Source organism: Gossypium hirsutum, chromosome D09, assembly GCF_007990345.1.
Source record: "Gossypium hirsutum isolate 1008001.06 chromosome D09, Gossypium_hirsutum_v2.1, whole genome shotgun sequence".
NCBI lineage: Eukaryota > Viridiplantae > Streptophyta > Magnoliopsida > Malvales > Malvaceae > Gossypium > Gossypium hirsutum.
The window spans coordinates 34,988,569-35,010,425 of NC_053445.1; the positions used below are offsets into that span (position 1 = coordinate 34,988,569).

At 33.2% G+C, this 21,857-nt stretch overlaps 3 protein-coding genes and 1 non-coding gene across 5 annotated transcripts; 2 read left to right on the plus strand and 2 right to left on the minus strand.

Annotated features, from left to right (window-relative positions):
- Positions 1-314: 314 nt before the first annotated feature.
- LOC107962136 (uncharacterized protein At4g18257) lies at positions 315-4,909 on the plus strand. Of its 2 annotated transcripts, none has more exons than XM_016898381.2 (4): positions 315-604; positions 2,464-2,755; positions 2,850-3,176; positions 4,377-4,909. In XM_016898381.2, exons 2-4 carry the CDS (start codon positions 2,481-2,483, stop codon positions 4,534-4,536), a joined length of 762 nt encoding a protein of 253 aa, XP_016753870.1. In that variant the 5' UTR covers positions 315-604; positions 2,464-2,480; the 3' UTR covers positions 4,537-4,909. The 2 variants fall into 2 exon arrangements, with proteins under 2 accessions (XP_016753870.1, XP_016753869.1); XM_016898380.2 differs by having other exon boundaries at positions 334-604; positions 2,442-2,755.
- A 4,213-nt stretch (positions 4,910-9,122) lies between these two features.
- Positions 9,123-12,435, minus strand: LOC107962138 (uncharacterized protein At2g34460, chloroplastic). The gene is made up of 5 exons (XM_016898382.2): positions 12,167-12,435; positions 11,859-12,077; positions 11,374-11,493; positions 10,274-10,546; positions 9,123-9,404 (listed from the first exon to the last, which is right to left on the minus strand). Exons 1-5 carry the CDS (start codon positions 12,293-12,295, stop codon positions 9,240-9,242), a joined length of 906 nt encoding a protein of 301 aa, XP_016753871.1. The 5' UTR covers positions 12,296-12,435; the 3' UTR covers positions 9,123-9,239.
- A 4,450-nt stretch (positions 12,436-16,885) lies between these two features.
- Positions 16,886-16,958, plus strand: TRNAR-ACG (transfer RNA arginine (anticodon ACG)). The gene has a single exon. It is a non-coding gene; the product is annotated as a tRNA-Arg (tRNA).
- A 160-nt stretch (positions 16,959-17,118) lies between these two features.
- LOC107962139 (3-oxoacyl-[acyl-carrier-protein] synthase I, chloroplastic) lies at positions 17,119-21,381 on the minus strand. Its single transcript, XM_016898383.2, has 7 exons — positions 20,536-21,381; positions 19,156-19,587; positions 18,580-18,753; positions 18,183-18,296; positions 17,980-18,081; positions 17,825-17,891; positions 17,119-17,386 (listed from the first exon to the last, which is right to left on the minus strand). Exons 1-7 carry the CDS (start codon positions 20,998-21,000, stop codon positions 17,319-17,321), a joined length of 1,422 nt encoding a protein of 473 aa, XP_016753872.1. The 5' UTR covers positions 21,001-21,381; the 3' UTR covers positions 17,119-17,318.
- Positions 21,382-21,857: the final 476 nt, after the last annotated feature.

The window sequence follows — 21,857 nt, forward strand, 5'->3', positions numbered from 1 at the left end:
AATGGTCATTTCATTGAATAAATATTACGTTCAACCAAACAAAAGAATGGTTTACCATTTAATAAATAAGGGGGGAATGCTATTCTATTCCCCCAAACTAGAGGTGCTCATGGGTCGGGCGGCCCGGCCTAGCCCGACGGCCTGCTCGAAAAATGAGAGGGTTTGGGTAAAAATATAGGCCCAAAATATGGGCTTGGGCAAAAATCGAGGCCCGTTTAAAAAACGGGCCGGGCCTCGGGCAAAATTTTTTTGGCCCGGGCCTGGCCCGGCCCGGCCCGGCTATAAATAATATACATTTTTTATTTTATTTTTACATTTTACATTTGAGTGACCTGTCCCATTTCCCCTCCCCATTTCCCCAACCCCGTTAAAATTTTAGACAGAAATCCCTAACCCATTCCCTTCCCTCCTCCCTTTTTTTCCCCAAATTGAAAACCCACCTACAGTCCCCACCGATCCACCATCCCACTTCCAGTCTCCGGTCCTCCAGCACTCCACCTCCACTCCACGACACTAGGTGGCATTGTTTTCTCTTCACTTCGATTCTTCTGCAACTTCCGAGTCCGACCCAAACCCTTCAAATCAACAAGTTCAAGCCTTCAAGGTAACTTATTTCTATTCTTCTTCACTTTAGTTTTCATTTTAATCATGTATTTAAGACTTAAGAGAAGGCTGCTCTTTATTGCTGAGTTTAGTGACGGTGACATGCTTCGATTTTTAATATACTGTTGCCATGTATTTGAAGTTTGAAGTCATTTGCTAGTGCTTTTCTGTAAAAATTGTCTAGATGGGCTTGATCATTTTCCAGATTTTATTTTATTTCCAGAAAAACTGTTTAAAGTTTAAATAAAAATTATTAAGTATATATTTTTAAAATGATTGTACTGTGGCGGAATTTGAATTTGAATTTGAATTTATTGATGTAAAATTAAAATATGAATTACGATGTTAGGTTTACATGTATGAGTAGTAAATACTTCTTGTCATTCGTTTTCTTAGTCAACAAACGGGAATTTGATCTTAAAGATCCTTAAGATTAAAATACGAATGAAGTTAGGTTTACATGGTCATGTTTTTGCAAAGTCAAAATTTCATCTGCTTTTCTTTTTGGTTTGATCTGTTTTTTGGTTGGTGAGAAAGTGAATGAAAAGTTGCTGAAAATGAATTGAATTGAATTTGTTGGTTGATGTAAAATGAATTGAAAATGAACTGTGGCGGGGTTTTGTTTTTCGTAGAGTTTCGGTTAGTAAAAATACATTTTGTAAGCTCATGGACAATTTATATTTTGTTATGAAATTAAGATACTTTCCTTCTAAATATGTTGATGGACAATTTATATTTTGTTATGAAATTAAATATGTTGATGGACAATTACTTGTATAATCATTTTTATTTTTATTCTCTTTTTTTAAGAATTGATTGTTACCTAAATGTCACAAATGTGTAATTATAGACAATTAAATAACATTTAAATTCAATTAGTTGGTAATTTTTTAAACTTACAGTGTATTAGTTTAGTGTAATACTACATCAATTCTAACATAAAGTTTATAGATAACATGATGAAAGCTATTATTTTAAATTTTTTTCATTATATACAAAAAAAATATAATTTGATATTTGATATAACTTTAATAAAAATTAGTTTTAACTTTTAAGTAAAAAAAATGGGCCGGGCCCGGGCTTTATATTTTTTCCACGGGCCGGGCTCGGGCCTAGCAAGCGGCCCGAAATTTTTTCTGGGCTCGGCCCGAACCCGGCCCATGAGCACCTCTACCCCAAACCAAACATGGTGTCAATTTCTAAAGTCGAAGATATACCAATTGTCAAGTAACCATAACGATTTAGTCCATTTACTTTAATTTCAACAATTTTAGTTTTTGTGCTTTTTGAATTTTGGAATTTTAGTCTGATCCAAACACAGTTAAATTTGTTTAATTAAATTGGATTACTAGTCATGTACTTTGTGTACAATTATACATTTAGTCCATATTATCGGATTGGATTATTCTAATCCCCTATATTTGTTCGAATTTTAAAATTTCAGTCTTCACACAAATGACCACCATTAATCAATTAAGTAGATTTTTAGTAAGTAATATGTGGAAATAACAAGCTGATATAACATTACACATACGATAATATGTTTGCCATATCAAATTTTAGAAATAACAGAATTTAACTTAATGAATTTAACAGTTATCGTTTAATGTAATTCGAAAAGTACATCGATTAAAAACGACCAAATTAAAGTATATGGACAAAATCTAAAACTTTTTTAAAGTACAGGGACTAATAGTAGAATTTAACCTTTTTAAATAAAGTTTAAGGACTTAATTGATATTTAATAAAAGAATAGGGTCAAAATTACATGATTTACATAATTTTAGGGACAAATTTATATTTACGACATTCCTTTTAAATTCTGGGGATTTTGAAAGGTGGCAACTTTACCAATTACAGCAAAACAAAGAAAAAAGATGGCGGAGGAAGAGAGAAAGAAGAGGGTGGTGGTGGAATCGCTTGGATGGCTGACGGAATCCTCCATCATGCCCAAGAAACACCGCGCCATCGAAGGCGTCGGAGTCTCCTCCATCCTTGAACTCAAAGCCCATCTCTACAAATCCCAAGAAGAATCCAAGAAATCCAAGGAATTAACCGGTTCCGACGTCGACTACCACCGTGCAAAGAAAAAAATCTCCGCTCAGGATACCTTCTCCTTCAAGAACTCCGGCGTCGAATCTCGCGCCCTCAAGTAATTTCTGTTTCCCCTTTCTAAAGTTAACCTAATTGGGAAATTAGGGCTTTTTTTTCAATTTAGGGTTTCTCAATTTTGTGTTTGGTTACAGGGACAAGCTTGAGCTTAAAGCTGTTAACGATGGGTCAGTTAGCTATGCGGCATTGGAGAAGAAGGCTGAATTATATGATAAGTTAGTGAAGGGAGAGTTATCTGATGAAGAAGATAAGGAGAAGTATTGTGTTGATTTTTCCAGGAAGGGTTTCGAGCTCGAGAAATCGGAGCAGTCGAAAGTCGATCCTGATTTTGGTAATTTAGGAGCAGAAGATGAAGGCGGTGGTGAGATTGATGATGGCCATGCTTTGTTTAAAACGAAATTCGTAGGGCCTGGAAGAACGGGTGGAACCATTAACAATGATGAACATAAACGCTTTGTAAGGTGAGGGTTTTACTTTTTAGCTTTCCTTTTTGGTTAAATGCTATGTTAAATTCAACTTATTGTTCGATGAAATGTTTGGTGGTGTTTACGAAGTTATTAATAATTGCCTAGTGTTTTTCGGGTATGATCGAACAACTAGATGAAAAAATTTAGAAAAATTGAACATATCTGTATCCGGCACATACCTGGTTATCGAGTCTGGATTACATAGGTTATAGCTTTTGGTTTTCATTTAAAGTATTTTGTTGGATACAAGTATGGGTTATGATCGAGCAATTATATGTAAAAGTTTAAAAAAATTTAGCATAGCTATGTCCGACATATACCCATATTAGACTTAGACATTCATTTTCGAGTACGGGTTTAGGGTTTAGCTTTGCTTGGCATATTTGAGGTGCAACTGATAGGTTGGGCTTGAAGATTTAACCACTTTAGTATAGTGAATCAATCTCCTAGTAGCATGATGTTTCATCCCTTTCTATCCTTAACCTACATGCTGCTCATGGAATTCATTGTGGATTTGAGCTAAATTTATGTATATGAATAAGAACGATGGGTAAAATTATCATAGGTATGATTGGTGAAGTTTCGGAAAAGGAGCTTTAAGTTTGAGTTGATGCCCCTCTTTTTAAGTTCTTTGCTAACCAGTAGCTGGCTAGCTGGTTTCATCTTGCTTAAATGTTTTGCTTAATTGCCCAATGAAGTGGCATACCATATAGACTTTTCAATTATGACCCAGACTTGAAAACTTGATCCGATTAACCCGAATCTGAACCGAACACAACCCAATTCGACCATAAAAGGTCAACTATCTGAACCCACTCAACCCGAGCCTGAAAATGAATAGAACTCAAGTGTCAAATCCAAATAAAAAAAATCAGAGACGACATGATTTGAAAAACCTGATTGACAAACTCGAATGACCTGAACTCGAAACTAACCCAATCACGAAATGATCCAAACCTGAAGCGACCAGAAAATTTTTAGAACTGGAATAGACCTGACCGAAATTGATCCATAGTATCGAAAAGTTTATATATGAATACGGTAAATACCATGTATTGCATAGTATCAAAAAGTATATATGAATATGGTAATCTAACACATTTTTGAAGGTACTGAAGATTTGAAAAGTCTTTTATTAGAAATTTGATACTTTAAAGTTGAAGCTAAAATATATTCCGTTATGGTTATTCGCAGGGAAGTTCATGAAGAAGCTAATCAAGCAAGGGAAATGGTGTCCGAGCTTAAATTGCGAAGGCAAGAGCAAGCAATGGCTCGTCGCGAGAAACTCAGACAGGCCTATCTTCGGAAACAACTGGAGAAACTGAAGGCTGCATCAAAAACAGAACAGACTTGATTGACTGGCTCGCCAGAAAGGAGATCCATGCATTATTTTATCGGCCAGGATTGAGCTGTATGTATCCGAGCACCCAACATATGATAGGCTCCAGCATTGCTTTTCTATCTGCAATGAAAATGAATGGGATTTTTCTCGAGCACTGTCACTGGTTTCCTCTTTTGTACATTGTAATTTTAGGCTATATTATTCAAACTTGGAGGTAAATGTTGGTTATAAGTATATGTCGGACATAAGTATATTCAATTTTTTTTCCTTAAGATTTTCATGTATGTTGATGGTCATTGAACGATCATATCTTCATATTATGTATGAGTTTGTATCGGGCCATCAACAGGCTGAGAAGCATCGTATATTTATCTCGATTAAGTCAGGCTCTCGATCCAGTTTTATGTTACCAAGAAAGAAGAAAAAACAATTTTTGTAAAAGAGTTTTTTAGTCCAAATCATTTTCTTACCTTCTATTTCCTAATGGCAAATCATATCAACAATTTAAGGTTGTAAGAAAAAGGAAACAATGTGTTGCGGGTTGATGCATTAACATCATGATAATGATAATTGTAATTGATAGGTTTCACTAAAAATTCTTTTAAGTTACTATAAATATGTTCTTTTCATATTGAAATACATAAAATCTTATAAGTTACAGTCATATATGTGTACATGAGATTGTGACTTCAGGTGTTGCATGGGCAAGGAGCTTTATGAGCTAGAACACCACTCCTTTGCACTCTAGCTGACTGGTAATGGGTAGGTGTTGGTTACCACCGAATAGAGAATGGATTAAACTTGATATGAATGAAGTAACGTCACTGAATGTTTTTAATGTTTGTATTAAAGAAGTGTTTAGGGCTCTTATACAAACTGGCTATATAGCTATTCGATGGTGGTTGGTAAGGATTTAATTTTTAGAGTTAAGGCAAGAGCAATGTTAGAATGATTGTGCATAGCTTGGAGAAGAGTTTTAGACAAACTGATGTGGAGTGTGACTATGCCTTACTAGTGGAAACTATTCTAGTCACAACTTATCCATATGTTACTAACTCGAAACTGGAAAGTTCGTTTTTGTCATATTCCATGATCTCGAAATAAAATTACAGATCAAATGGAAAAATGTGCATTTAACGGTGGTGTGGGATTGATCTCCTTTGAAAAACCCCCAATTTCGGTGCGCGACTTCTTGTTGGTGGGTAGAATTAATTCTACATGAGTTCACTATGTGTTTATTAATGTAATTGCTTAAGGCTGTTTTTTCTACCAAAAAAAGTAAAAATAAAAATAAAAAAATATAATATTTATTTACAATTGAAGGTAGAAAAATAGAAAGATTCAACTCAAGGTACTTAAAAGATTTTCATATAGATTATAATTTTATTCTACAATGTTTACTTAGCTTACTTTCATTGTTTAAAGGGTTAATATGTAGTTTACTATTTGAGCTTTTTTTTGTATCTAGTTGGTCCCTAAATTTGTATTCCATCACCTAAGTTGGTATCTTCGCATTAACATTGTTAATTAGACCTGACATGACACTGGTGACTAGAGGTGCTCATGGGTCGGGCCCATAAAAAAATTTCGGCCCGTGTCCTAGGCCCAGGCTTGGCTCGGCCCGAAATACGGGTCTAAAATTTTGTCTAGGCCTGGCTCGAGAAAAAATTCCTAAGTCCGGGCCCGGCCCGGCCCATTTTTTTAATAAATACCAAAAAAAATTTTAAAAAAATTAAAAAAAGTATTTTAAAAATATTTTAAAAATAAAAAAATGTATTTTAAAAATATTTTTAAAAATAAAAAATATATTTATTATATTCGGGCCGGGCCCGGGCCAAAAAAGTGGTTCCTGAGGCCTGGCCCGTTTTCTAAACGGATCTTATTTTTTTGCCCAAGCCCATATTTCGGGCCTATATTTTTACCTGAACCCTCCCATATTTTGGGTGGGCTGTCGGGTCGGGCCGGGCCGCCCGAGCCATGAGCACCTCTACTGGTGACTAATCCTATGGTGAAATGTGTCAATCTCTTAGTATAACATGTGAGAGACATAAATTAATTTTTTTTAAAAAGTATAAATTAATATTAAAAATATATAACATTTTTTTGGAGAAGTTTAGGATCAACTAGGTAAAAGAAAATTTTAGATGTCAACTAGGTACCTTTGAACAAGTCCAAGGCGTAAATTATATATTAACCCAAAAAATATTATAAAGTTAACATACATAATTAACCTACGTATCGCATAAAATTTAATAAAATATTTAATCTTTATATTGAAAAAAAAGTTAAAAGATTTTCTTTTTATTTTCTATATTATAAAAATTTTAATTCAATCAATATTCTTAATTTTTTTTATCAAATAAATATCGCATCGAAATTTAGTCTACTTATCACATGACCTGTTAATAAGTTTGTCAAGTTGGAAATTTTTTAAAAAAAATTAATAATTACATTAAGATTTTTAAATAAAAAATAGAGAATTGATTTTTTTTTTTTTTGAACTTTGCCAAAGCAATGCTTTAGACCGTTTTCAAGGGTTACGGATTGTTGTACAAGAATCTTACAAAATTTGATTCTGCTGGAATTTCTATTTAATAATAAGAATTTTTTTAATTCAATTTATTATAAATATTTTTTATTGAAATAATTTTATATTTTATTACTTAAAATAATATTTTTCGAAAGGAACTGTTGATACATTGTATCAATGGAGGTTAATATAGAGAGGAGAATGGTATCATGTTCTAAAGATCAGAGTCTCTTCACTCAAATAGAGCGTTTAAGATTATTTGAATCATAAATATTTAAGATTATTTGAATCATAAATATTTCAGGTCGGATTCTGAATCGAGTTATCATATATTTTATTATAATTATATATGAGTAAGAATATAAAAAACATTGGAGCCAGGCCTGGACAGAACCACTGCCATTGTTATTTGTTGCCTACTCCCAAAGTGTTTTGTAATATTTTCAATGAAAATGCCAACCAAAACCTTTTCCTATATATTATTTAATCACTATTTTCTTGCTTTATTTAATATATATATATGAGGCTAATTATATTGTTGAAATAAAAAACTTCTCAAATAAATATAGGATATTATCGAGTATTTTTTATGATTAACTTATTATCTTATAATAACACACCGCATCATTCTAATTCGTTTGTAAAATTATTTTGTTTAGTGTTAATACCCCATGTATATAAATAAATTAAAAAATAACTCGATTTAAAATTTTGACAAATAAATAATCTTTGACACATCAATTAATTATTATGAAAAAAATATGTGAAACCTATTATTGAAGACGATTTTAAGTTTTTTTTTATATTCAAAAAATAAAAATAAAAATAAAAATTGTACTTTTTCAATATGGTATTTATTAATTAAATATCTCATACATATTTTTTGAATTTATTAATATAAAATAATTTAATATGTATTAATTATTTTTTGGGGCTACCAACCATGTTACTTGAATGTTAAATAATGCGTTGAAGATGCCCTAATAATGTTCTTTTTTTCAATGTCATTATCTAATTCTTAAATAATTACACCAAAACTACTCAAATCATATCTAACTCACTGCCTTCAAATGATTTTGTTTGTAGTTAAACCAGCACAATATAGTTGGCAAATACTTAGATTATTCCTTCTTTATAAAATAGAAATAGGTGAATGGATTTGAGAGATCCTTCTATTATAGGCATCTGATCAAATTAGTCCCTCTAAAGAATCAAATAAGATCAAATGGGAATAGATTTAACATTTGCTATTTAACAGAGTTAATGTTTCTAAAGTTTTTTATGGTTTTGTAAATGAAATCTTTTTTGTTTGGAATTGAAAAATTAATAATTTTCAAGATATTTTTTTATAGGGACTAAATTGATCCATTTAATAATAAAGGGACGAATCTTAGGAATTTAACCCAAATAAATATGGAATATACTTTATTAGCATTATCTTTCACTATAAAAACCATTTGAAGCCTCTTTACATTTCAATCAAAAGGCTCATTATATACTTCAATAGCTTTCCTTCAATTGTTGTATTAGGAAAATGGAAGGTAGCAAAATGGCTATGGTTTTGGTTGCTTATATCACTGTTCTTGTTGTTTTTGCCACCGGAGTGGCGGCCACCAGTGTGAGGGAAGATCAAGGGGCAGTTGCACCGTCGCCAATGGAAAGCGCTGGGGTGGCTTTGGGTGCTCCCGCTGTGTTTGTCGCAGTAGTTTCAATGCTTGCATGGTTCTTTTGAAACTTTAATTTATTTTGTATTTCTTTTTATGCTCTCCAATTTCGTTCTTGCTTGAGATGTTTTTTCTTTAAATTAACATTAATAAAACCTCTTTAAAGAAATCATTCTAGTATTAATAAAATCCAATCGACCCGAAAAATGGTATCAAATCAATTGAACCAACTAAAAACCCAATTGAATAGATTTTTTTTTTATAAATTTTTAATAACTTTTTAATTGAACCAATCGTTCCAATCAAATTAACAAACGGATGATTGAACCGATCCAACCATCTATCTAATTCTAATAACATTGGCATTTAACAATTATAAAAATAAAAAAAATGCTCCCACAGTATAACACTTTGGTTCTTACAATTTAACTCGTGATTACTTCAATAGCAATTGTGAGAAGTTACAAGATATTGTCTGGTTTGGCAAAAAGTATGTTCTCACAAAATTGAAGGAAACAACGTCATGTTAGTTTTATGGAACCAAAAAGATCCTTGTAAGAACGTTTGGGAGCATCAGTACGAGAAACAATCTCCACTACTTTGAAACATGATTCAGGATGAACCAATGACTCCACTGCAACCTCTGCAACTTGGTCCCTGGATATGCTCCCTTCATAAAGTGTGTCCTAAATTAGGAAACAATACCCAAATGTTACTCGGGTGTATGTCAAATACGAGTATGTGTCAAATACCTAAATTAGGAAACCGGTACACGATGAACAATTCGAAAACAAATATGAATTGTAGTGCTTGGGTTTGGATAAAAGTAAATGAATGTGGTTAGGTTTAGGATTTTTTATTTATAAGTTTAAAAAACTACGCTAATTTTAGTTTTTTTTTACTTATAATATAATAAAGATTGATATATTATGCACTACGGATTAATAATAAGATGACACTTCGTGTAAAATAAAAAATATTGAAGGACTTGAAAAATAAATGCTACTTTTTATTTTACACCAATGATGATGTGCCATTTTATTATTAACTGATGATGTATGAGACCTATGCAGTGACAATGCATCAAATATTCACCTTAAAAATAAATATTTTATTTCTGAGAAGTGAAAAACAATTAAAAATACTATACAAAAAAGTATTTTTAAAATTTCAAAAACTTGATTGAACCAAAACAAGCCAAACCAATATCACCTTTATTAGGGGGTCATGGACTCATATCTCCGTACACATATTTTGATGTGAACCTCAAACACGAGTATTTCAATAAAAATGAAGAGTCGGAGCAATATAATGGTCGTAAGGGCAAGGTTTTTTTCCCTTTGAAGAACGGGTTCAAGAGGGGTAAGTTTTTTTTTCGTTAAAATTTTTGGGGTAGAGGTAAGCAAAAAACACATCCCATCCCACCTCATACCGGTCCCTATGTGTTCATACTATGAATCAAACGGAAAAAACGAAGAGTCGGAGCAAACATAGAATGCCAACCTACATGAGAAAAGATGAAAAGAAAGTTGAAAACGAAACTGAAATGGTTTACCTCAGGTTCCATCACAACATTTCCGGTTGGCGGATCATTTCTCAACCCACCAGGCCTTATGATTGTGTAGTTAATCCCAGATTTCCTGATATATTGCTCAGCCTGGAGTTTTGCTATCAAGGTGAGTCCGAAAACATTGAGAAAAATATAAGCGGGATTAAAAACCTGCCCCATTGCAGCTCCATTGACCAAAATTGAGCTGATAAGAATGAACCGGTTCACACCAAGTTTTCGGCATGCTTCGACAAGGTTTACCGTGCCAAAGTTATCAACCTGCGTGACATAATAAAACTTACATAATTGAAACTATCGAAGGATGGTGGCACAAAATTCACAACCATACAACTTTTAACACTATCAATATATAATAGGAAACAAGAATCAAGGCACTAATGAGGACAAATCAAATGGCAAAACAGGATAGAATCACAATATCCATAAACACGAAATCTGTCGAGGTCTGATTAAGGTCGTCATTATTTAGGTGGTCAGAGTGGCTGAAAAGTGACAAGGGAAGAAAGGGGTTCAAATGGTGCTGGAGTTAGACATCAGCATGCACCCCAGAGACCTAACTCCGGTGCTGTAAATGCATACATCATTCACAAGCCTAGACAAATCATGCTAGTAAAATACAAACAAATGATCAAACAGCAATGAACTTGCAGACGTTATCCGACCATCATCAAAAAGTAAGCTTAAGAAATTGTTTCCCTAATGAAGATAGCTACGTTATGGTTCCGTGCAAGCTCGGTCAATCTAGACTCAGAAAATGGTATCACGAGTCAAAAGTAAACTCAGGCTAAGGGGTTAATTGGTCTCAATATCTAAAGAAGTGAGTGTACTTCAATACATTAAGGAAATCATATCCAAAATGCATACACAGATTTTATGAACAACAATCAACAAACAAGAGAATCATCATACAACTCCATTTTAAAGCTCAAACTTCGGAAAAGGAAACCGGAAGAAAGCAGCAAGGATATGGATATATGTTAACCATGTCATTCCAACTCGGATGTGAGTTTAGGAAATGTATATATTTGGAGGATCGTAGCCCGTATCAATAATGAAAATTGCTATATGTTCAAATGAAACCTGACCTTCCAAGGAGCAAATAAGTCCCATCCTGGTCGAAATCCAGTGGCACATATTACAGCATCTGAATCTTCACCAATGGCTTCTGCTAGCTTTGCTGATCCCTCAGTCACATCTGCTTGCACCTGCAAAACCAGCCATTCACAGTTTCTAAAACCAAATAAACTCGAATAATCTCCTTCAACTTTAATGTAAGTATCCGGTACGGATATCCAAAATTTTTATGCATTTCAAACATTCTCAAAGGATCATATTATCGAATACATGGTAGACACTAGTTACGAACACGAATAACATAGCTATAAACACCCAAATTTCTCTCAAGCAACAAAGATCACGGAAGCTGAAGAACCCTTTGATTCTTTAGTAAATTTCCCTTAACTTTATCCAAAAAATAAAAAGCCTACCATTTATAGCCATCCATTGAAGTTTCAGTACTATATCAAGGTTAAAACACATTCAAAATTTTAAAGAAGAGAAAAGAACTAACAATTTGAAGAGATGGGTTGTCGTTAGAAAGCAAAGTTTTAGCTTTCCCCAAATCACGAACCCCGGCTTTGACTGAAAATCCCTTAGAAAGTAGCTGTTCAACGACCCTTTTCCCAGTACTACCCGTTGCTCCAGCTACAAATATAGTTTTCTTCTTTGTATCCACATTTACTGCCTCTTTGGTTTCAGAAACTTCCTCTGTTATTTCACTTCCTCTCATCTAACAGAAACATTAAAAAAGCAAATTCAAGAAGGGATATCACAAAAGGTAATGAAAAGGGAAAAGTGGGAACTTGTTATGGGGATTACCATGGTAGAAGTTAGAGGCCTTGATTTAATGGAGGAGGGAAATGAAGGGAAAGAATATTTAGGGAAGGGAAGAAAGGAATGGTGGAGAGGAGGGAATAGAGAGTTTCTGAGGAACAGAGGAGTGGCCATAAGATTAGAGAGAAACGGTGACTGGTGAGTCCACCTTCGCCACAAGTTTACCGTTCTTTTTCTCTTTAAATCTTTGCTCAGTTGATGAAGGTAAGTTGTAATTCTGCCATCTGCCGAATTCTCTTTTCATTAATTTATTCATTTTTTTAGTATTATATTCAACTGTTTCTATTATAAAAACAGGAGGAAATTAGTTTGTATTATTGATTCTTTTGTTAAGCAATAAATATTAATTATTTTTTATATTTGTTCCGTGAAAAATAATTTGGCCAAAGAAAAATAGCTTATAACTCAACAGGAAATAAGTGTTTTCTTAAATGACTTTTCGAAGCACAAATCTTTTTTCAAAAAAAACTTATTTACGAATGATTTTATTTTTATACAAAAATTAACTTAAGTCAAGCTTAATTATTATATTAATAATTTATTTTTAAAACCATATAAAATTAATAAAATATTAATATAAAATATTATAATTTTCAATATTACTAAACATACCTATTTAATTATCTATATATGATCACATAATAAATTATTAATATAAATTATTGTTTTAATAATAAATATTTATTACAATTACAAATATATTAATAATAAATATTCTGTAGCATAAAAGTTAAAATATGTCATAAGTCTATTTACTATTCACAAATTTTGAATTTAGTCCTTATACTTTTATTTTTAATAATTTAGTCTTTCTATTTTTTAGATTTGAAAATCAAGTCCAATTGTTAACATTTTTTTTCAATTTTGTTGATGTCGCACTTTTAAATAAAAAAAACTCGGTATTAATGTAACTAAGAAATGACGTTACAATGAATATGAACTTAACAAATTATTTTTAATAATGCTAACAGCTAAACCTAAATTTTGATATTTAAAAAATAGGACTAACCCAAAAATAAAAGTACATTGACTGAATCTTAAATTTACAAAGAGTATAAAGTCTTATAACATATTTTAACCTAGTATAAAAATATGGATATTTTAATTATATAAATATGAGTATTTGTTTAAATAATGCTTAGCTTCATTTTTCTCTTACAACTGTAATGTGTCAATATGTACTCTCATATATATAATATATGTAATTTAAATCAAGTTTTAATTAAGCATTATTTATTAATAAATTTATATATGACATTGATTATTACAAAATATTTTCTTATTGTAACACCCCTAACCCTTATCCGTCGCCAGAACAGGGTTACAGAGCATTATTGGGCATTTCAGATCATTTACGAACATTTCATATTATTTAACATACATATCAAAAACTAATCATAAATCACCCATATTGTCCCTTATATGAGCCATCGAGGCCCAAAATACACTTTAGAAATAAATCGGACTTAATCGGAAACTCAAAGAATTTTTTACAAAACTTAAAAATTTAACTTAGGTGCAAAGGACACACGCTAGTGTGGCCAGGCCGTGTGGCTCACACGATCAAGAGACACACCCGTGTCTCAGGCCGTGTAGGCATTCGAAATGAGGCACACGGCTGTGTCCCAACCCGTGTCCATACTCGTGTAACTCTCTGACTTGGGTCACACGTCCAAGCCACACACCCGTGTGCTAGGCAGTGGAGCATATTAATTTGTGAAATTAAGGTGCAGGGGTTACACGGCCTAGCACACGGGCCAAGCCACACGCCTGTGTGCTAGGCCATGTAAAAATACTTGAGCATTCTGTTTCTCAATTTTAAAGATGCAGAGGATACACGGCCAGACCACATGCCCATGTGATAGGCCGTGTGTCACGTACGGCTCAGACACACGCCCGTGTCTCTGCCCGTGTGGATGAAAATAGGCTCTTTTCAAGCCATATCCCTCACCCATTTTTTATTTCAACCTAAACACTTCATTAATCATTTAGCACACTCATGGGCCATAACAAGGCCTTCAATACAACCAACTCAAGCTCTAACACATGTCATATTATCTTATATATATATATATATATATATTATAGCATTTAAAACTTATCATATTGATCAAAACACATAATTTCTACCTATTGTACATATTATCTTATTTATCAACATGCCTATAAACTATCACTTAACCACATCAAACATATGTCAAGCATGAGAAGACCACACATACATATATAAGTTGTTTACAAATATAAACAAAATGTAATTCATAATAATATTTACACAAACCAACTTTGATTAATTCCATACCAACCCTATACATTCCATATAAACCATAATGTTCGTTGCAAAAACCACCGGAATAAGCTGGATAGTGTGATTAGATGTGTTGATCCGATCTTCCAACTTCACGAGAATCTACAAGGGCATTAAACAACACAAATAAGTTTAATGAAGCTTAGTAAGTTCGTTAAGTTAAACATAAATTTTACTGGACCTAATATAACAAATTAATAAGTAAATTATTCATGCAATCTCCCTGTCAATCACAACTTTAATCGATGAACACACTTATTTCAAATCAATACCAATAATAACAATAAGTATTTCAATTTCAATTATATAAGTCACTTACTAAATCTTACCAAATCGAAGAACGATTTACGGATAAGAGTACATCGTTTAAAAAAGCCCGAAGGCTAAACAAAAGCACATAAGTGCTAAACAGAAACTCATAAGGATTGAACGGAAGCTCATAAGAGCTAAACGGAAACCTATAAGGGTTAAACAGAAACTCATATGAGTTGAACGGAAGCTCGTAAAAGCTAAACGAAAAGTAAACACGAAATTTGCAACAAATGCTAAACCTCGGTTTACTTGGGTAACTTGCCATCGATTCCTCATTTGTTGTCTTGCGCCACACGACGATTGTACTCAAATCCCGCGTTCCATTTATCTCGGATATTCACTTCAATTTTATAACTTAGCAATAATTCCATTTTCAACAATATACTAAATACATAATACCATTCATAAATTTAATAGAAATATTAAATTTTAACCATACGAACTTACCTGGGTTAAATTGTAAGATTTGTAGAAGTTCAGGGACTATTCTGCTAATTTTCCTTTTTCACGAGTATCTACGGCTCTTGATCTAAAATATAAAATTACTCATTCATTAGCATATATTTCAGTTCTATTCTACTTCACAATTAATACACCTCAATTTTTCAAATTTACACAATTACCCCAACTTTTACAACTTTTGCAATTTAGTCCCTTAACTAATTTGTCTATCAAATGAACTAATTTTTCTCAATTGATAATTTATCTAAATATTCTAGGCTATCATATATCCCTTGATAAACAAAAATTTAATACCAAACCCTAATATTTAACCTTTTCACGATTTGGTCCTAAAATTAATATCTAACAAAATTACTATGTAAAACCATCATACAACAAAATTAAAGCTCTAAATCCATGTTATTTCATAAAAAAATATCTGGTATTCATCAATGGTAACTTTCAAATTTTCCAATAAAATAAAAAACTAATGAAATAACTAGTTGGACCTAATTGTAAAATTCCCATAAACATAAAAATTACAAGAAAAGGGCAAGAATTAAACTCACATGAAGCTAAAATATGAAAATCAGCCTTAAGAGCTCTTAAATGGTGTTTTTGGACAAAAAAATTGGAGAAGAAATGGTCTAGAAACTTTTAGATTTTCAATTTGATATTTTAATTTCATTTATTTCCAATTTTGCCCTTGACTCACATCATTTTATTATTTTTTTGTGCTTATGCGGCCTCAACCATTTCCTTTAGGCTAATTTACTCTTGAAGTCCTCCCTATTTGCCATTTAAGCCATTTTATCACTATTTCTTTTAATTAGCATGTTTTGCATATTTTTTTAATTTAGTCCTTTTTAATTAATTAACTATCAAAACGTTAAACTTTAATACTACCTTAATGACACTCCGTAAATATTTATATAAATATTTAAGGCTCGGTTTATAAAATTAAGGTCTCGATACCTCGTTTTCTAAACCACTTAACCTAATAAATCCTTATAAAACACAAATTACTAATTCAAAAATATTTTTAACATCACATTTAACTCGTAAATACTAAATAATAAAATTTACGAGCTTACTCTTCGGATTTGGTGGTCTCGAACTACTGTTTCCGACAGTACTGAAAATCAGGTTGTTACACTTATTATAAAATAAATTTTAATTGTTAAAAGTAAATTAAACTATAATATTTTATAAAAAATATGTTTATGTCGTGCTTGTTTTACAAAAAACAATGTAAAGTATAAATTTATAAATATAAAATAGATTCAATTAAACAATAAAAAAATAAGAAAATCTCAAATATATGTTTGTTTCATTAAAAACAGCTTTTATAAAATTTTTAGGAAATCTATCAAATAATAGGAATTAGTTTACACAAATTCATCCAAGATTAAAAAATATTAATTTTTTCAAAGAAATAAATTATTTTCCAAAAACCATTTTAAATGAAATAAAAGGAGCCTAAATTAATTCATTATTAACCAGCTATTTTCATCCTACCAAGCACGCTAAGGTTTAAAATGTCCATATAAAAATTAGAATTCTCCCAACAGCGAGTCATGAAATTTATATACTTTAGGGATTAAAAGTTATTATTGTTGTCTTATGCTGCAACCTTTAAAAGAGACTCCATGGCCCAATGGATAAGGCGCTGGTCTACGGAACCAGAGATTCTGGGTTCGATCCCCAGTGGAGTCGTTTATTATTTCTCTGTGTTCCAGGATTCCTTTTTTCTTCAATCATTGATTTGTATAGTTTTGAGTTTTTGAGCGGGTAATTTCAGGTGGGATCGGTGAGTATAAAAATGAGATTCTAGGTACAATTACACCGGTTTAACAATCCGGCTATCTGTTCTGACTTCAATAAAATCATTACCCTCATAAATCAACTAATTTAAATAGGGGTTCACAATTTTCTTAGGGTAGCTAATATCCAAGTCAAAATTATAACAAAACTAATGATGAAAAATGGCTCTCATGAAATGTTACAAAGATTGAAGCAGTCCCTCAGCTGTAATGAACAACGATTCTATCTTTTCCCTAATAAATGATGAAACTTTCATGGCTTGAATGCAGAAAATGCCACCACAGAGTTGTGTCCACCAAATCCGAAAGAATTCGATATTGCTGAATCATATAGAGATCAATTAGAACTTTGGGTTCAAGGTCGAAATCAACTAATATTTAAGTAAAAGAGGAGAAAGAAATGTGATATGAACTTGTCACTGAACAAGTATATCTGATCCCATCCAGATATGTCCTCCGAGGATTATCCGAATACTCAAACAAATTGTGATAGGAATTTATCATTGAACAAGTATATCTAATCCGTATCCAGATATGGGGATGAGGATATATCCTCCGAGGACTCTCCAAATACGTAAAAGAGGAGAGAGAGACAAATAAATTGTAATAGGAACTTGTCATCTAGCACGTGTCTGACACATATCTAGATATGAATATGATATGATCTTCTGAGGACCTTAAATATTATAATAAAATTGAATATACCAGTGCCAGAGTCACATACACCTAAATCTGAGTAACATAGGTCGAGAGTCTTACCAACGTTAACCTCATGCTGCTGCTTTTCATTGGCAACAGTGTCGAACTCAACTGAAGGCTCTGGATTCTGCATTGAAAAAAGGAGGCACTTCAAGCATTTACGGAGTACATATACAAGAAAACTTTATGTTAAAAAGGCAACTAGAAGTACATACAAATTGATTAATGGTTGGATGAACCCATCCAGTTGTAATGGCTTTCACAGTGGCAATGGCTTCTAAACCACCTGCTGCGCCCAGACAATGGCCGATCATAGACTGCAAAAAAGAAACAAAACAATTAGCAATCAGCAAACGAGCAACATTACACATGTTCATCTTCAGTTTTGCGAAATTCATGAGAGAAAAAAGGAAGGTACCTTTGTTGCATTGATTTTGATCTCAGATGTATTCTTGAATACCTTCTTAATAGCGTTTATCTCGGCCAGGTCACCAGCAAGAGTTGAAGTCGCGTGTGCATTGATGTAATTAACCTGAAACGAGAAAAAACTTGCTTAGTTTGCTACTTTGTCGCCTTTTTAGGTAATGAGAAGCTAATTAGATGTGTATTTGTACGAGATTCACCGGAGAATTCATTGGTGATATTGAATTTATTTTTTGGAAACAAAAGTTTCTAAAGTTGTCAGCAAACCGGGAAGAAAGAATTGAAGATACAACATAACACGGGAAATGAGAAATATCCTAGATACCAGACCAAGCTGGGTTACTCCTACTGTATTCGTAAAGAAAATCAAGTTAAAAGGCAGAAAGAATCACCTCCTCAGGGGACACACCGGCATCTTCAAGGCTTCTCTCGATGCATGAAGACACCCCGAGACCGTCGGCTCTTGGATCAGTCATATGATAAGCATCACAATTAACAGCTCCACCTAAGTACTCGGCGATAATTGGTGCACCTCTTTTCATTGCATGTTCCAAGCTTTCCATCACCTGGAAAGCAGAAGAAATAACTCGTTATAAAAGGCCAACCAAGTATGAATTAAACCAAGAATCATTATGCAAAAGTACCAATCCATTAACTCAAGACTAAGTTGCATTAACCACGTAGTTCAATGCGATAAAAGAGAGCAAAGTATGTATGCGTAACTTGAAATCTTTTCTCCATTCCCATATCGGTGATTATTTATACTTACATTCCACCAAACATCAAATAATAGTTAGGCTCCATCTGTATCAAACAACATGCTTCGAGGGAAAAAATTTCGATATTACAAAGGAGATAGTCACCCGTGCAAACAAAACAAGACGCTAACCAGAAATAGGCAACATAATAACCAACAAGAAGTTAAACAATGCATTTATAGGATTAGTGTGTAACGAATGCAAGCTTACCAATACTCCAGCACCTTCACCCATAACAAAGCCATCCCGCTCTTTGTCCCATGGCCTTGAAGCAGTTTGTGGATCTTCGTTTCTTTGAGACAATGCCCTACAGGCGACAAAACCCCCCAACCCAATAGGAATAATTGCAGCTTCAGTTCCACCAGCAATCATCAAATCAGCCTCACCTCGACGGATGTGATTGGCAGCAGCATAGAAGCAATAATTGGACGTTGCACAAGCGGTAGAAATCGAATAATTGGGACCCATGAAACCAAGCTCAATTGCAAGCAAGGCAGATCCCATGTTTGTTATAGCATAAGGAATGAAAAATGGTGTTATTTTTCTATGACCCTTCTCTATTAGATTTTGAACACCATCAGAGAACACAGTAAGACCGCCCATACCAGTTCCAACAAGCACTCCGGTTCGCTCTTTATCAATCTGCAAGACATAAGCAACCATCCATTCCATAGACATCATAAATTTAACCGATGATGTTAAATCTTTGTAAACTTTCTTTTGAAGGCATATTTCTGGTGGATTCGTCACATGATCAATGTAAAAGTCGTAATCTAATGAGTCCAGAGCTTAGTTCAATTGGTTCATGAAACAAGGTGGCATCCAACTGGTCTGGTGTTCGAATTATAAATATAACCAATAATTTATCTTTCTAAATACATTTTTAAAAGGCATACTTCTGGTGGATGCATCACAAATTGAATGTTTAGTAATATAAGAAACCCAAAGCTTAATCAGGGGCAGACCGAAATGGAAGCTAAGGGGGCCTTGGTCCCCCCCCCCCTCAAATTTTTTGAAATTTTCATTCTTTTCCTTGAAATTTGTTGAAAATTTTAATTTGACCCCCCAAATTTTTGAAAGTTTTCATTATGCCTTTTATGTCTTTCAAAATTTTAATAAACTCTTCTAGTTTTTTTTCTTTCCAAATTCTCATTAATCTCATAAAATTTTTAAATATATTAATTAGACCCCCCCCCCAAATTTTGTTGATAAAATATCTCATTAACCTCCTAAAAATATTTTGAAAGTTTTAGTTAGGTCCCCCAGACTCAAGATCCGCCACTGAGCTTAAGTCAATTGGTTCATACAATCATCCTTAAGAGAGAGCCTCCAAGCAGTCTAGAGTTATGCAGCAATCATTTCTAGGTTTAATCTACAACCTAGGTTGCTTGTACTCTTCATTCTTTTTCTACTTGTGACATAGATACAAAGGTATGACCTTCAACTATAATACATATTATGCTTACACCCGAATCCGAGTAACACAAACAAGCTAAGATTCAAAAGATTTTCAATAATTCAATAACAAAACATGAAAAATCACAAGCAAAACAATCCAATCAAACAAAACCCAGAATCTAAAAACATTACCTTAGATAATTTATCACCCCCAAGATCAGCATCTTCAAGTGCCTTCTTACCAGCAACAATGCAATACCTCAAGCAATCATCGAGTCGCCTATCGTTCTTTCCATCAATATACCCTTCAGAAGTAAACCCCCGGATCTGACCGGCGAACCGAGTCGGAAACTTGGAAGCATCGAACCGGTCGATGAGTCCAATCCCACTTTCCCCAGACAACAATTTATCGTAATAAACATCAACGTCGTTCCCAAAAACGGATACCAAGCCCATACCCGTAACAACGACCCGTTTTTTGGGGTCCTTCTCCCGCTTGGGAGCCGAAACGGTGGTGGATGAAGCGGTGATGGAAGTGAATCTCTTGGTTGGCCGATGTGGGAGAGTGAATACATAGCGAAAATGGGGATTTGGGTTGGGTTTTTTGAGAGGGTTTAATGGGGAAGCTCGAAGGGTAGGAGCTTGAAGAGCTTGCATTGTTGATAATGGCGGAAAGAGCTAAGCTAAAGGGCGATGATAACTAAGTGCAGAAGAGCAAAATACTCAAGTTAGAAGACAAAATAAGAGGATTAAATTCAATACTTATAATCAAAAATCAAAGTTAGGCAAAAAGAAAATTGCAGTAAAGCATAATTGTTTGGTGGTGATTGTTCAATAATTTAATGATGGTTGAGATAATTTTGACGTTAATTATCAAATTCAACAAAAAAATCTAAACAATTTATAAGAACTAAACGTGAAATTATATTTGGTTTTGCAGATTTTCTTTGAGTAATTTCATGTTTCACACTTATCCCCTCCAAGTGAAACTTTTTAATCATAAAAGTGGAAGCCTTACTATAAGATGACTTTAACTTCAACTCAAAATTAATAACTTAAAATTAAATATAAAAACAAATAAAATTAAAATGACATTATTGAACAGTCCAGTTTTTTTACAGACCAAGTTAAATTAAGCCCAAACCCGATTACAAAATCTAAATACCCAATGAACCCCAACACTAGTCCTATGCCCAGCTCAAATCAAGGCCGAAACCCTAGTAGTCTCTGAAACAGAAGCAGACTCCAGCGCCGCAGCCAAGCCCTCCACACGTGACAAGTCTCCGTACGCTTGCGCCTCTACCTCCGTACACGCCACGCCCACTGCCCCGTACGCCCGTACCTACACACAAACAAACAAGCAAAAACGAGTAGAAATCGACAACAAAAAAGGAAAAAGAAGAAAAAGAGCGAAATCCATTTTTCTTTTGTAATTTTCATTTTAGTTTTGGCTATATAAAGCCATTTTTCAGCGTTTTGTAAGGGTTTTTTTTACAGACAATATCAATACAAAA

What these genes read in the sequence shown, in the direction of transcription:
- LOC107962139 (XM_016898383.2), bottom strand. Translation starts at nt 21,000, where the DNA reads ATGCAAGCTCTTCAAGCTCCTACCCTTCGAGCTTCCCCATTAAACCCT. An exon ending in GTGAAGGTGCTGGAGTATTG is followed by an intron (nt 18,754 to 19,155) that starts GTAAGCTTGCAT and finishes TCTGCTTTCCAG; the next exon opens with GTGATGGAAAGCTTGGAACA. An exon ending in GCAGCATGAGGTTAACGTTG is followed by an intron (nt 17,387 to 17,824) that starts GTAAGACTCTCG and finishes TATATGATTCAG; the next exon opens with CAATATCGAATTCTTTCGGA.
- LOC107962136 (XM_016898381.2), top strand. Translation starts at nt 2,481, where the DNA reads ATGGCGGAGGAAGAGAGAAAGAAGAGGGTGGTGGTGGAATCGCTTGGA. An exon ending in GTCGAATCTCGCGCCCTCAA is followed by an intron (nt 2,756 to 2,849) that starts GTAATTTCTGTT and finishes GTTTGGTTACAG; the next exon opens with GGACAAGCTTGAGCTTAAAG. An exon ending in GAACATAAACGCTTTGTAAG is followed by an intron (nt 3,177 to 4,376) that starts GTGAGGGTTTTA and finishes GGTTATTCGCAG; the next exon opens with GGAAGTTCATGAAGAAGCTA.
- LOC107962138 (XM_016898382.2), bottom strand. Translation starts at nt 12,295, where the DNA reads ATGGCCACTCCTCTGTTCCTCAGAAACTCTCTATTCCCTCCTCTCCAC. An exon ending in GGCCTCTAACTTCTACCATG is followed by an intron (nt 12,078 to 12,166) that starts GTAATCCCCATA and finishes TGTTTCTGTTAG; the next exon opens with ATGAGAGGAAGTGAAATAAC. An exon ending in ACAACCCATCTCTTCAAATT is followed by an intron (nt 11,494 to 11,858) that starts GTTAGTTCTTTT and finishes CTGGTTTTGCAG; the next exon opens with GTGCAAGCAGATGTGACTGA.